The sequence below is a fragment of the Panthera tigris genome, chromosome E1, assembly GCF_018350195.1.
Source record: "Panthera tigris isolate Pti1 chromosome E1, P.tigris_Pti1_mat1.1, whole genome shotgun sequence".
Classification (NCBI taxonomy): domain Eukaryota; kingdom Metazoa; phylum Chordata; class Mammalia; order Carnivora; family Felidae; genus Panthera; species Panthera tigris.
In genome coordinates, this window is record NC_056673.1 from 47,074,144 (window position 1) to 47,089,282 (window position 15,139).

At 44.8% G+C, this 15,139-nt stretch overlaps 1 protein-coding gene across 12 annotated transcripts in view; it reads right to left on the reverse strand.

The window, feature by feature from the left end:
• The window catches only part of PITPNC1 (phosphatidylinositol transfer protein cytoplasmic 1), a 268,903-nt gene that overhangs the window by 98,896 nt on the left and 154,868 nt on the right, over positions 1-15,139 (reverse strand). For all 12 annotated transcript variants that reach the window (XM_042967495.1, XM_042967499.1, XM_042967497.1 and 9 more), the window contains one exon: positions 15,007-15,014. In XM_042967495.1, coding sequence (XP_042823429.1) covers positions 15,007-15,014 — 8 coding nt within the window. The remainder of the gene's footprint in view (positions 1-15,006; positions 15,015-15,139) is intronic.

Sequence of the window (15,139 nt, forward strand, 5' to 3'; positions counted from 1 at the left end):
TTGATTTGCTAGCTTAGATCCTCCGGAGCCAGAAGAGTCTCAGTAGGGCTGCTGTCATCTGCTCCCGCTGTGACCAAGCTTCCTTTGTACCCAGTATCTACACATCTTTCATTTGCCTTCCTAACGCAACGGCAGCCAAGGAGATCGCCGGGTACCTGTGAAATCTCTAGCACCTAAAGCTGAATGTGCAGGAAAGTGATGGTTCTTTGTCGAACATTTGAACGCATGTGCTTGTATCTTTTGGAAGTGACGAGAGAATCTGCAGTTGGGGAAAAAGAATGCCAGGAAAAACAAGCAAAGTGCCTCCCTCGGCTTCTGCAAGAATAATTTTCCAGACCAAGCAACTCCCAGGTTCAGTGTCGGGAAACGAAAGCAGCCTATGCAAAATGCACGGCAGGGCTGAATTTTCAATTCACTACAGACATGCTTTGGAAAAATGAAAGGGCTATTTTTAGTCCAGTGATTGATTAGGGTTGCTATGGCAATCAGAAACACTTACGAGAAGAAAACTAAATGTAAGCAAGTCTTAAAGAGAAAGGGGCAAGCCCATGGGAATTTCATAGTTAGCTTCTGGGTGGTGCTGAAAACCCTTTCTGCAGTCCCCACACGTGCACAGAGAGAGCAAATGGTGGCTGCAGAGACCCAGGCAGGGGAGTCAAGTCTGAGGCTCTCCAGGGGGCTGCCCTTCAGAAGCGTGCGGTGACAAAACTTCTGGAAGAATGAGCGCCATTCAGGTAGAGGATCGCCATTCCTGTCATGCTATAGAAGCCCACAGCACCCATGAAAACCATGAGCTAAAGGGTAGTAATCCCCCCCTACGTCAGTTTACAAAGGAAAGTGAAAATCATATTCTCTCTCACAGTATAGTTCTTTTTAAAAAATTTTAATCTTTATTTATTTATTTTTGAGAGAGTAAGAGAGAGAGAGAACTCGTGCCGTGGGGGAGGGGCAGAGAGATGGGAGAGAGATGGGGGGGAGAGAGAGAGAGAGAGAGAGAGAGAGAGAGAGGGAGAGAGAGAATCCCAAGCAGACTCTGCATTGTAAGTGCGGAGCTCAGGGTGGGGCTCGAACCCAGGAACTGTGAGATCATGACCTCAGCCAAAGTCATATGCTCAACCAACTGAGCCACCCAGCCACCCCTCTGTTTAACCTTTTGAGGAACTGTCAGGTGGTTTTCCAAATCGACTGCGCCATTTTGCATTCCCGATATGAGGGTTCCAGGTTGTCTATATCCTTTCCAACATTTATTACTTACTGCCCAGGTGTTTCTTCACCTTGGGAAGTTTTGGTATATCTTTGGGTCAAAATGATGATGCAGGGTAACCACAGTCAGCCTGCTTTATGCCCATGCTGAGACAGACATGACCCAACACTGAGGTAATGGTGACCATGATATGAGGTAACGATGACCATGATATGGCATTATTCCAAGTATTTGATCTATAATAATTCTGTTATTAACCCTTCACCCTCGTACAACTCGATGAGGGATGTACTATCATTACCCCCATTTTACAGATAAGAAACAAAGGCACGGAAAGGTTAAGTCATATGCCCCAAATCACGGAACATTTACATGATGGAGCTGAGATTCAGCGCAAGCTGTCAGGCAAGGAAGTTCGTGCTTGTGACCCTACATTCTGCTGCCTCTTGAGCACTGGGAAAGCACACGAGTGCTTCGAGTGGAGTTGAGCACTCGGTCGGGGGTGATGGTGACTAAGGCAGAGGCTTTGCTTTTCAGTTTGTCCTGTGGCCCCCGAGAACAAAGAAAATGTGTGTGTGTGTGTACATCTGCCAAATGATAGATGTGTCCTACTTCAAACAAGCCCGAAGAAGAAAATAACTGTTTACTCAAAAGATAAATTGAGGGGCGCCCGGGTGGCTCAGCCAACGGTTAAGTGTCGGACTCTGGATTTCAGCGCAGGGCACAATCTCACAGTTTGTGGGATTGAGCCCTGCATTGGGCTCTGTGCTGTCAGCGCAGAGCCTGCTTTGGATTCTCTCTCTTCCTCTCTCTCTGCTCCTCCCCGCCCCCTCTCAAAATAAATAAATAAATGAACGTTAAAAATAAAAGAAAGATAAACTGGGGAAATAATTATTCATCGAAGAAATTCACAGTGCTATCCCTTCAAATGCCAAACTAGCCTAGTACCTTTCAAATACAATCATTTTCAAAAACTGATTTTAAATATGATGGCTTAAGTGGACTCCCGCTGTGAAGGGCTTTCAAAACCCTGCTCAGGACTCAAGGAAGGGCATAAATTCTCAAGTGTACAAAATATTACGAAGAAAAAAACCATTCATTATCGCATTGCTGTTGTATTTTACGATAAACATCTACTTTTATAAAAGACATGGAAACAATCCAAAGACCACCAACAGAGGGTTGGTTAAGTACATTACGGTGAACTCTAAAGCCATTAAAATGTAAAGTGTAAAACAGGACGATCCATTTTTGTAAAAAGCAAACAAAAACATGCTAAAAAAAAAGCATGTTAGTATAGGCACAGAAAACGTGGAGAAACAGACACCAAAATATTCTCATGGAGGAGGTCAGCAGAAATCATGAGCCCCTTTTATCTGTCCTCATATACATTTTTATATTTCTATGTTTTAATTTTTTTAATATTTATTTTTGAAAGAGAGAGAGAGAGAGAGAGAGAGAGTGTAAGTCGGGGGTGGGCAAGAGAGAGGGAGACACAGAATCCAAAGCAGGCTCCAGGCTCTGAGCTGTCAGCACAGAGCCTGATGTGGGGCTTGAACTCACTCAAATGGCGAGATCATGACATGAGCCGAAGTCAGACCCTCAACCGACTGAGCCGGGGAGCACCCAGGCGCCCCCTGATATACATTTTTATAATGCTTGCATTTGACAATAAACATCTACTTTTTCAGTAGGAAAGAAAAATTCAAAGCGGTAAAAAAGTAAATAAATATGTCAACGAGATCCCAAAGGAACTATATGGGATCTAATGGAAATCGCAAGGTATTCCAGAAATTCTCTTCATTTTAGTCCACTTTAACCTAAAGGGGAGCATATTATAAAGGGCATGGTTGAGTAGATGGAGGAGGTGTAAGGAAAGGAAGTTTGGGAAATTGCCACTTCAAGTGGTCCCCATCTCATCCATCATACTTGTTCACGGATGAGGAAGGATCTCAGGGATGATACAGTCCTGGAGTTCACACCGCTTTTTAAATGGCACCAGGGTTCTTTCTACAAATAAAGCATTATGTAGGGACATGGTGGCTGGTGAGGCATGTCCATGGAACCTCCTGGACCAAGACAAGCAAAGTTTGAGAACCAACGATTGAGCTCAATAGCAGTGTTTTATTGCCGGTTACCAGCTGGAATCCTTCCACGTCTGAGCACAAACCTTCCAAGGAGGCTCAAAGACAAGACTGTTAAATGGAAGACTTGAGAAGCTGGCGTGGGGTAGATGAAGTGTTTATAGGCTTTCAAAAGATCATTTCCTTTTAGCTTTTATCCGGAACTCAATGCATTCCTCTCCGGCCATCTTGTTCTGTCTCCGTGCACACGGGTCCCCCTGCTATCCATGAACATTAAACTCAATATAGACTTGACCTTCTCTCTAATGGAATTCCCCTGAAGACATTGATTCTCTGGTACTGTATTCTATATTATCATATTAAATGTACTCCAAGGCCGTACAGGGTATTTCAGCCTGAGATGGGGTCATTAATAAAAATGAATCTGCAAATGTTTTCAAGTTTCACCAGCAGGAGACCTACACGAGAATGTGCCACAGGGCTCGTGAGGTCAAGTCTAGAATTTAGGATTTACTGTCTTTTTGGACTCTGGGGCTGCAGCCTGTGTTGTTTGTAAACTAGGAGACTATGGGTGGTCAATCTGTACGTAAAGGCAGCTGATAGATATCTAGATCTTAAAGTACCTCTCAACTTCCTTTACTCTGTTTTTAAATACTTTTCTTTGTTTTTTTTAATTATTAATTAATTCATTAATTTTAGAGAGTGAGAGAGAGCGAGCGCACATGGTTGCACGTGAGCAGGAGAGGGGCAGAGAGAAAGAGAGAGAGAGAATCCCAAGCAGATTCCAGGATCAGCACGTAGCCCGACGTGGGGCTTGATCCCTTGACCCTGGGAGCACGAGGAGAGCCAAAATCAAGAGTTGGATGCTCAACCGACTGAGCCATCCAGGTGCCCCTTCCTTTACTCTTCATGAGGAAGTTTTACTCTTCCAATTTGAAATTTTGCCCCATAATTGTAAAGTGTTTTGCACACACATACACACACAGTCACATATATAAACTCCTCTATTAGGCAGAGATCCTTCACATACACACACACCAATTTCAAGAAGGCGTATGTCCAGCTGTCCCTCCCATCTACTCAGAATTGCAGTCATCATGCAGGCAAAGGTGCATAGGAAGGAAAGGGAGCTATCCGGGCTTCCACTGGGTTCTTGGGTTCCGAGGGCCATGTATGACTTTACACCTAGATAGGGTGGGTGGCAATGCAATGGGGTGATTGGGAAAATAAACTGCAATGACAGTTCCAGAAAACTGAGAAGAGGAACCCAGGTGGAGAGGAGGAGGAGGAGGAGGAGGAGGAGGAGGAGGAGGAGGAGAAGAAGAAGAAGAAGAAGAAGAAGGAGAAGAAGAAGAAGAAGAAGAAGAAGAAGAAGAAGAAGAAGAAGAAGAAGAAGGAGAAGAAGGAGAAGAAGAATTTTAAATTATTATTTTTTTAATGTTTATTCTTACATTGAGAGCAACAGAGCGCGAGCGGGGTAAGGGCAGAGAGAGAGAGAGGGAGACACAGAATCCGAAGCAGGCTCCAGGCTCCGAGCTGTCAGCACAGAGCCCGACGCGGGGCTCGAACTCAAGAACCGCGAGATCATGACCTGGGCCGAGGTTGGACGCTTAACCCACTGAGCCACCCAGGCGCCCCAAGAAGAAGAATTTTAAAGCAAAGAGAAGGAGAAAGGGATTGCATGTAAAGGATAACGATGACGATGAGTCTGAGTGACTTCCCTAATATATGCTGCACAGGAAGAAAAGGGTGGCCAAGAAGAACAGTGGGGCCTGAAAGAGAAGTGGGGGAGGACGAGAGGACGGGACCGAGTGGATGGAAAACTTCTGTCTGTATTCTAGCCCCCGCCGAAAACATCTGTCTGTATTCCAGCCCCCAGCCTCTGCGAGGCTACTCAGCAGCTTGCACCCTACACTGAGGCTCTCTGTTCATTCATTAGTTCATTCATCGCAGGAGCCTCTTCTGTCCTCTGACAAGCTGAGTAACAGCATCTTGCAGGAGAAGCAAGGCCAGGAGGGAGAGGCAGCGAAGACATGAATGAAAATATGTTTTCTCAATGGGGCATGGTTTGCTCCTGGCACCTCTACGAAAATCGAGCAGGGAAACTAAATTCAGGCTCATACAGTCTAAAGCTGGACCTGTCACGGAGAAATAAGCAGAAGGTGCCCGTGAATACTGATAGCTACACACAATGAAGGCAGGACAGGGATTTAAAGAGACAGGCAGAACACATCCAATGAAAAAGAATGACACGTAAATAATAGAGATGGGAAAGACTCAGAGGAACTCCCCAAATACACAGGCTGCATAGCAAACTTTATGACAAGCCTTTTCAATTAAAAACTGTAAGAACCACCCCTGTGAACCAAACCAGGCACATTCCTTATTTAAAAATATATTAAAAAAAAACAACAACAACAAATCGCACTCACTCTTAAAAAGAAGATCAATGTTGAGATTCTGAACTGAAAAGATGTTAGATATCACATAGTTGAGATTATCTTAGTGGGTAGAGGGTCAAAAACACGGGGGCAATTTTGCACTCACTTTATTTTAATCACCAAATTTAGGCAATTTACTGTATTTTTACACAACGAAATCTGCCCCACAAAATCTGTGCAGTTGTACTATTCTTCCCTCCCCAACATACACTGAACACAATTCCATAGGTACTAATAAACCAGAGAAGAGAAATCCAATTTTCAGTGCCACAAGTGGAAAACAGAAAACAAAAGAGAAGGAAGATTCTATGACACATGTATTTTCTCTCTGATGACTGATCCATATAAAGTCATTCTGAGCGGTGTTTAAAAAAATGCAAACAACTTCAAAATGTTAACGTTATGGTAGAGAAGCCCATTTTCTCGCCTGCCCTCTCCCCCAAGATGGCTGAATTAATTTTCTTTGAAGTACAAGGAACAGCTTGGGAACAGCCAGAGGAAATGGAAAAGGGGATCCACCAGTCAAAGAACACTGCTTTTCCAAGGATCCTGAGTCACCAGGCACCAACTGACTAGGTCTGTGAATAAGGTCCCCCCGCCACCCCCTATATGACCAGTTCATTTTCGAAATGGAAACAAATCACTGTCATCTCCGTGCAGGGCTGCCTTTGCTGTGGGGTCACGCGGCACCATTTGGAAAGAAATTCACAGGTCATTACTGTTGGGAGTCTTTCAAACCACTGGTATTTGAGGAACAGTAATCACTATGCAACGTATTAACTCACTGAAATTTTAGAGAAAACAACATTTACTGAAATAGAATTGATCCACTGACCTACTTTGTGGGTGCATAATGGCTCTAACCCTGAGAGAAGTTTCTGGAGCTCCCTTAAGGTTTAGAAGGTTGTCCTTACAAAACCCAAGATCCCAAGGAGAAAATAAGTGTGGAAAGTACTGCAGCTCCCATGTGAAGATTCACAATGTATGGCAGAAAAGTGAGGCCTCTGACAAGTCCTGCAATAACTTAAGCTTTGTAGCTTTGCATAACCCAGTGCTTCCCTATCTAACTGACTGTGCACAATTTAATGATAGGTATGAATGGTTTTAGACTTTTTCCACCTAAAATCTCTTGACCCCTGAAGATTTCTGAACTTGGCTATTCTGACTCTCGACTATTTATGGTCTATGACCTGTGTCATGACCTATGTCTCCACTGACTTTTTTCTTTTCTTCCTCTGGGAGGGTCCTCCTCCGGCCTGTGGCTAATTGCTGCCTTGCTCATCTGCGCCCCCAACTGGAAGACTATTTCTTTTTGATCACCACGATTACCTTCTGCCCTGGATATTTAGGGTTAATTGCAACGTGGAGATAAAAGTTATTTCCTAACTATCTAACCCCCATCCCTACCCTTGTCTCCATGACTCCAGAGAAGGAACACTTAAGGACCATCATTCTCTTAGCTTAGTTGAGATGGCCAGATTGTACTCTCATGTCCGTCTGAATAAGACTAATCCTAGCGTTCAGGCGTTGAGTGTATTTTCTCTGTACTGGCACCTATTTCCTAGTTATGTAATTCGGTGATTTCTACTACCCTTGGCTGCGACTCAGTGGAAGGTGGGGATGGGGAGCTCAAGAAAAGCCTGATGGGCATGGAGATCATCGGTCTCACACACAAGCACCCATCAGCACTTTCAATTATCGGGGATCTACTGGGGCTAAGATTTCAAGGGAAGTTCCTATCCAGAGCCGTTAGTTGCTTTCAGAAAAATACCTCAGCCTCCCGTGCCACTCCTGGGAAGATGGCCCGAGTTCACCTCAACGGTGAGCAGGCTCGACTCTCTACCCTGGCTGGTCTGAACCAACCCCAGACAACCCCATCTCTCATTGTGGCTCAACACCATTTGAGCTATTCATTCAAGAGTCATCTCCTTCTCCCTGGTCTGTTATAATTTACCTTGTCCACCTTTTTCAACGAAATAACAACAATGTGGAGGAACACGGGACAGCTCACCGCCTCTGCATCTTGGGCAACAGAAGCCATTCTCACCAGTACAAAGGGGCTTCCCATCTGTCATGGCTTCTTCTGTGAATTCTTATTGAAAGATATTTTAGCGGAGGGGAGCCTGGCTGGCTCAGTCGGTAGAGCAGGCAGCTCCTGATCTCGGGGTTGTGAGTTCAGGTTCTGCACTGGGTGTGGAGCCTACTTTAAAAAGCTAAAATCTTTAAATAAATAAAAAAAAAAAGATATTTTGGTGGAGTGGGATGGTCATGGCCCCCAAATATATATAGTAACTGTGCATCTGGGTCACCACTATCAAATTACTGTAAGCTTCAGTTTTCAAATTCGTACAAATGAGAAAAAACTTTTTCCCCTTTATCACGACCAAGGCTGAACTGATGCGGCTGAGCTATGTTCGTAGTCCAGTGTCGCCTTTTTTTAGCTCAAGAGAAACAAAATCAGTGACTTTGGAAGGCAGCCAGTCTCTTCGGGCACCTTCCTTTGTGACTTTACAAACTACAGAAGAACCGGCAGGTTTTGAAGAACGGGCTAGATAGTCCGTCCTCTGGAAAACTGTCATCGTGTTAGTCTTTGTTTACTGTGTAATTAAGACTTTTTCCTATAACCAAGCTAAAGATATTTTTTCCACTTCCTGGGCACATGGCATTTCCACGTAATCCTAACGACTCAGTCATACACAGTGATGAAAAAGCTTTTATGTTTTGATCACTGTGATAATGTTGAAGCCTTACATGACCCTAAATAGAAAGTTCTCTTGTCTGGGTTTTGTCACAAATGAGGGCAGCATGAGGTCTCAGTAATAAGCTGGACAGTCAGATAAGAGGACCTAGGGGATCCTAGGAATAGATGAACATTGCTCTGGGCTAATCCTATGAGAACAGAGAGCGGTCTAGAGTATTAGGAGCCCCTGTGTCTCCCCGGAGGGTAGGGAGGGCAGGGTGTGGTGATCCCAGCTGAGAGTCAGGCATTGGAGAAGTTTTGCTCTGGGCAAAACTTTGGGCACAGACAGGAAATATGGGCTTGAAACGACATCAAGAAGAGGTATTTAAGATGAAAGGACTGGGGGACAAAAAGGCCAACGGAAAAGCATTTAAAACGGGAAAAAAAGGATGAAGACAATTGAAAGCATCTGTCGTAAATCCAGGGAGCAGAGCCTGGAGTCAGGGAGAAGAGTGGGCTCTTCCTCCCGAACTGTCGGGGCAGAGACCGTGAGAACTTGGCTGAGTGTGAGGCAAGGGGAGGGAGGCAACTTCAGAATGACCACTGCAGCCAGAGGGAGAAACCCAGACCCCCAGTCACTGGGAAGGCAGACAGAAAACCTGTGCTATGTTTAGGATGGAAAATCAAAGTGAACTAGCCAGGAACAATGTGGCCTCCTGTAGAGAGTTAAATACAGACCTCGCATGACATTCAAAGCCACCATGACCTGGCCTCCAAGCTTCCAGGATCCAGCAATGTCACTTACCCACTGGGCCTGGAGTGTGCATGCTCCGGACTGCCCCCCCGCCCCCACACCTCACCATCCCATATTTATATTTGAAACCTTAACCTCCAATGTGATGGCATTTGGAGGGAGGGCCTTGGAGAGGTGATGAGGTTTAGATGAGGTCATGAGGGTGGGGCCCTCACAATGGGATAAGTGCCCTCATAAGAAGAGATCAGAGCTGGCTTTCTGTTTTTCCCAGTTCTATGAAGCCATAGTAGGAGGAGGGCTTTTTCTCCAGGAACTGAATCAGCTGCTACCTCGATCTTGGACTTTCCCAGCCTCCAGAGCTGTGAGAAATAAATGTCTCTTGTTGAAGCCACCCTGTGCATGGTGTTTTTTGTCATGCAGCCTGAACTGACGAAGACACAGCGGGTGTCTGCAGGTAGGACTTCTACTATTCCCAAGGTCCAGCTCAAACCCCGCCTTCTCCAGGAAATCTTCCCTATTTCTTCCAGGCAAAATTTCTCTCTCCTTTCTACAACGCTCTGTGCTTCAACCACAACCCTTAGCACACATATTCCTTGAAATATTGACAGTTCTACACTCATCTGCTCTCCTCTCATCTTCCCAAGCCCCGCCCCCTTTAATCCATTTCACTTCCTGAGCCAAACCTACCTGAGGCAGGAAGTACTTAAGTTGTTCTGACAGGCCACTGGATTGGCCTTCGGGTTAAGGTGGCATGTTAACTTTAGGACAAGCTGCCGAGTTGTACAGTTCCCTCTCCTCCTTTTCTTCTGGCCCACCAATGTGCCCCTGTCCTTATAACCTGACTTTTGTCCTTAAGTCTCTGACATGAGCTCTGCCCCAGTGCTGTCCCCCCTCCCATAGGGTTGCCAGAAAAAAAATAGAAGATGAGCAATCTTTCAGTAGAAGTATATTCCATGCAATACTTGAGAAGTACTAAAAACGATATGCCATTAATCTGAAAAGTCAAATTCAACAGGACATTCTGTATTTTTACTTGCTAAAGCTGGTGACTTTATCACTCCCGTATCTCACGATCAAGTCCCCTGTGAAAGATGGCCGTGTCACCTGTACACCAAGCTCCGGGCCCCGGTCCAGAGACCAAGGCTCTTCTTTTCACCTTTGCTCCTTGCACCTGCTTGTCTGCCTGGATGGCCCAGTGCCATGCATTCTGCCCTCTGGTCTGAATTTCTGCCATCAGCCTCACTCAGAGCTCATCCAGCTCAGTGGGCAGGTCTGGTGTCAGCCTGCCCTCTGGGCTGAACGATGGCCTGTCCCATTTTGCCTCCAGAAAACCCTGTGCCTTGCTGATGGCTGCCACTGGAATGTCTAGCTTCTCCCCCACAAGATTGTGGCTCCCCAAAGCACAGGAGCTACTCAATGGAACCTACTAGCATGATGTTTTATACACTGTCGGTGTTTAATAAATGATTGTTGATCTAAAACTGAAAGATGGTGTTATGGGTTGAATTCTGTGTGTGTGTGTGTGTGTGTGCGCGTCCCTGCCCACCCTACCGCCCCACGATCCAGATACGCGCTTAAGTCCTAACCCGGGTTCCTCAGAATGTAATCTGATTTGGATTTAAGGCTGCTGCAGATGGAATTATTTATAATAAGATGAAGTAGGGCAGGTCCTTAATCCAACAGGACTGGTCTCTCCCTCTTTTTTTTTTTTAATGTTTGTTTATTTTTGAGAGGAGGGGAGGGGCAGAGAGATAAGGAGACAGAGAATCCCAAACAGGTTCTGCCAATGTGGGGCTCGAACCCAAGAACCATGAGATCATGACCTGGGCTGAAGTCGGACGCTCAACTGACTGGGCCACCCAGTCACCTCAGGACTGGTGAACCGATAAGAGGAGACACAGGAAGGAGGACACCAGGTGAAGGCACAGACACACACAGGGAGAAGATGCCATGTGAAGACAGAGGCAGAGACTGTAGTTATGCAGCCACAAGTCAAGGAACACCTGAGGCCATCAGAACCTGGAAAGAGGCAAAGAATTCTGCCCCTATAAGGCATCAGAGGGAGCATGGCCCAGCCAACCACTGATTCAGACTTCTAAGCTTCCAGAACCACGAGAAGATGCATTTCTGTTATTTTGGGGTACTTTGTTTCAGCAGGCCTAATCAACTACCCCAAGGATTGGGGGTACCGTTAGGGGGGAACTGACAAAAAAAAATTGAAAAAATAAGGGCCCTAGAAAAGATCAAGCAATACATCGAGTCAAACAGAAGGGGGTGAGTATGAGCCTATACAACTATAACTAACTTCTTTATGTTTTATCCCAAAAGTTTTCTCAAATAGAAATAAAATAACATGCTCCTTTGAAAGTCTGAGCTGTGTGATCAGAACTACAGCTGGGGCACCTGGGGGCTCAGTCAGTTAAGTGTTCGACTTCAGCTCAGGTCATGATCTCGCGGTTCATGAGTTCAAACCCCGTGTCAGGGCTCTGTGTTGACTGCTCGGAGCCTGGAGCCTGCTTCAGATTCTGTGTCTCCCCTCTCTCTCTGCCCCTCCCCTGCTCGTGCTTTGTCTGTCTCTCTCTCCCTCAAAAATAAATAAACATTAAAAAAAAAAAAAAAGACCTACAGGAGTCCCGTGGGGCAGAAGCTAGACAGAAGGAAGGGCCACGACCCCTGAGAAATCCGCCATGGCCTGTGCAGAGGTCAGCACAGGAGACCGAGTCCACGGTAATGGGGGCTGGCCAGAAAGCTTTTCATAGGAGGGCTGCCCGAGGAGGTGCGTCCCCATGGGAATGGCTTTGTCAGGAGCTGTGGTCTTCATTCTGATGCATCCTGTTTTCAGAACCAAAGTCCTATAATGTATATTCTTAAAAACTGAACGTGATGTCAAGCATTTTTCAGACTTCATTTCTCCATGAATCACCCCCACATTTCATGGTATGGTCATTGGCTTCTGGGGGAATAAGTGCCATGAGTTTTGGGTCAAGTCAAGGTGACCTAATTCTAAAGCTCGCTGAGCAAATAACTGCCTTTGCATAGTTATAGGGACATGAATTCTTTTGTCCCTGTAACTACTGATCACATTTCAAGTGAAAAGTCCATGTACGAGCTTTCGGAGAAGCAGGAAAAAGGATAACATCAGATACTAATAAAATCAAATAATATCCTAGACAATTAGCCCAATCCGGTCTAAGAATTGGAGCCCAGTCAGCATTGAAGGGCACCAAGATGTATTCCCATTTATTCGCCCATAGGACTTCCATTGTAATGATGGCAGCTTCTAGCATTGAACATTTATCGAGCATTCGCCATGCACCAAAGACTGGGCTAAGATTTCACGTTAGATTATTTAATATCATCTTCGTATCGCCCTTATGAGATAGTTACTACATTTTCCCCGCTTACAGATGATGAAATGGAGGTTTAGAGGGAGGTAACTTGCACAACTGTTAACAGAAGCAAGACTCAAAAGATACCCAAGCATTCCTCTTAGAGGCGGTTCAGTTGCTAGCAGCCATGGAACTGGGGATAGTGTTGGTGGGGAACCATTTAATTGCCTGCTATGTACAGGCAACGTGCTAACCATTCTATACACCAGGGGTTGGCAAACTATAGCCTGGGACCCAACGGGGCCTGCTGTCTGAGGAAATTCAACCAGGACAACATCTTTTACATATTGTCCATGGCTGCCTTCACAGTGACGGAAGCTGGCCTGCAAAGCAGAAAATATTTACCATATGACCCTTTACAGAAAACGTCTTCTAGGGGCGCCTGGGTGGCTCAGTCGGTTGAGCGTCCAACTTGGGCTCAGGTCATGATCTCACAGTTTGTGAGTTCGAGCCTCGCATTGGGCTCTGTGCTGACAGCACAGAGCCTGCTGTAGATCCTTGGTCCTCCTCTCTCTGTGAACCTCCCCCACACGTGCTCTCTCTCAAAAATACATAAAATCATTAAAAAAAAAAAAGTCTTCTGATCCCCATGTTAAATCACTGAATCCTTCTATTAATGGCTCTATGGAAGAGGGTTTAGTCCAATTTTAGAGATGAAGAAACTGGTTCAGAGAAGTTAAGCTGCTTACTTCTAAAATGTAATATTTGTATTTTGCCAAAGAATTGCCTTTTTACAGACATTAGGGAAGAAATGCTACATATATTCCTATCGTTTCGTAAAAGGAAATATATTTTATTATCTTTTTACCTAAATTTTTTTATCTAAAATTTTTTTTATCTAAATGTTTTTTAATTTTTTTTTTAACATTTATTTACTTTTGAGACAGAGAGAGACAGAGCATGAACGGGGGAGGGGCAGAGAGAGAGGGAGACACAGAATCGGAGGCAGGCTCCAGGCTCTGAGCCGTCAGCCCAGAGCCCAACGCGGGGCTCGAACTCACAGACCGTGACATTGTGACCTGAGCTGAAGTCGGACGCTCAAGCGACTGAGCCACCCAGGCGCCCCTATCTAAGTTTTTTTAAATAGGCTTTACACCCAGCATGGAGCCCAATGCTGCACTTGAACTCACGACTCTGAAGACCTGAGCTGAGATCAAGAGTCAGATGCTCAAGCGACTGAGCCACCCAGGTGGCCCAAGGAAAGACATTGTAATACCCGAGAATGAGGGATGTAATTTATTCTCCTAAAGGAAACTTTAAGTGGAATAAATTTAATTTTGTGAACAACTTTGGATACTATTTTCTTCATTTTGCAAAGGACAGGGGAGAATATACTCATAGAGTCATGTAAGTTTAAAGAACTGGCAACTGGGGTCACTTGCTTAAGAACTTTGGGCAGGAAGGTGGCAAAGCCAGAGCCAGAGGACACTCAGGCCTACCTGACTCCAAAGCCGGTGACCCTTCTCCTCTGCCTGAGGAGATGATCCATCTGTTTTCGCCTTCCTTCTGTCATTCAATAACTATTTATTGAGCATTCATTATGTGCAAAGCACTGTGCTCTTGCCAAGGACACAATGAATCATTTTCCTCCACTTCCCTCTCACCAGGTCTCTTTCCTTTGGTTGTTTTGATTAAGACCAAAAACTCAACTCCATTATAGCTCAGTTAACCATTTTCTTTTTTCTTTTCTTTTCTTTTTTTTTTTTTTAAGTAGGCTTCGCGTCCAGAGAGAGCCCAGTGCGGAGCTTGAACTCACGACCCTGAGATCAAGACCTGAGCTGGGGTCAAGAGTTGGATGCTCAACTGACTGAGCACCCCGGCAACCCCCCATTTTTTTATTATGACAACTTGACCTGTTGGTTGTTGAGGAAAATGATCCAAATGAAAACGCCATAACACAGAGATACTATAAGGTCTCCTTTTTTAATGCTAACTAAGTAACGATTTTAGAGGCCCTTAGGGCAGGAGGAAATCAAATGATTTTCATCAAGCCATCAAGACTGCCCAATCCAGAGCTCAGAGGAAAATAATCTGAATGAACGTCTTTCTAGTTACGAGGTTCTCCAATAAGTGATCAGATCACAGCCTTTAGGTATCAGCCCCGCCTTCTGTCAACAGCTATTATCATCACTTTAATATTGTATTTCTGGCAACTGCTCTATTACATTGAACTATCACCAGTAGAGCAGTCAAGCTATTTAAAAATACAAGCAAAAGTTAATTATGTAAGGTGAATATCAAGGCATTTCAAATTAACATTCATATTCTTGAACAAATGAGAACATGCAAGTTATTGCATTACATACAGCTATGTAATAGCCTACATTTAAATATTTCTGATTTGAATTATTCCCCTATTTTTTTATTACGTGGTACGATGAGAAAGACACAGGAAGTTCCAATTACTCCACTGTTCTTAAACTGAATATTTAAAAATGATTAAATGACACTTACTGTGTATTCTGGTCCCGGATGTTCATTTGGGCAAGAGGGGAAAGAAAAAAGAGAGACAAAATGATGATTTAGACCATGCTTATATGCAACCACATGGCTTATAAAACCACAGAACTAACAACTACTGGTGAAT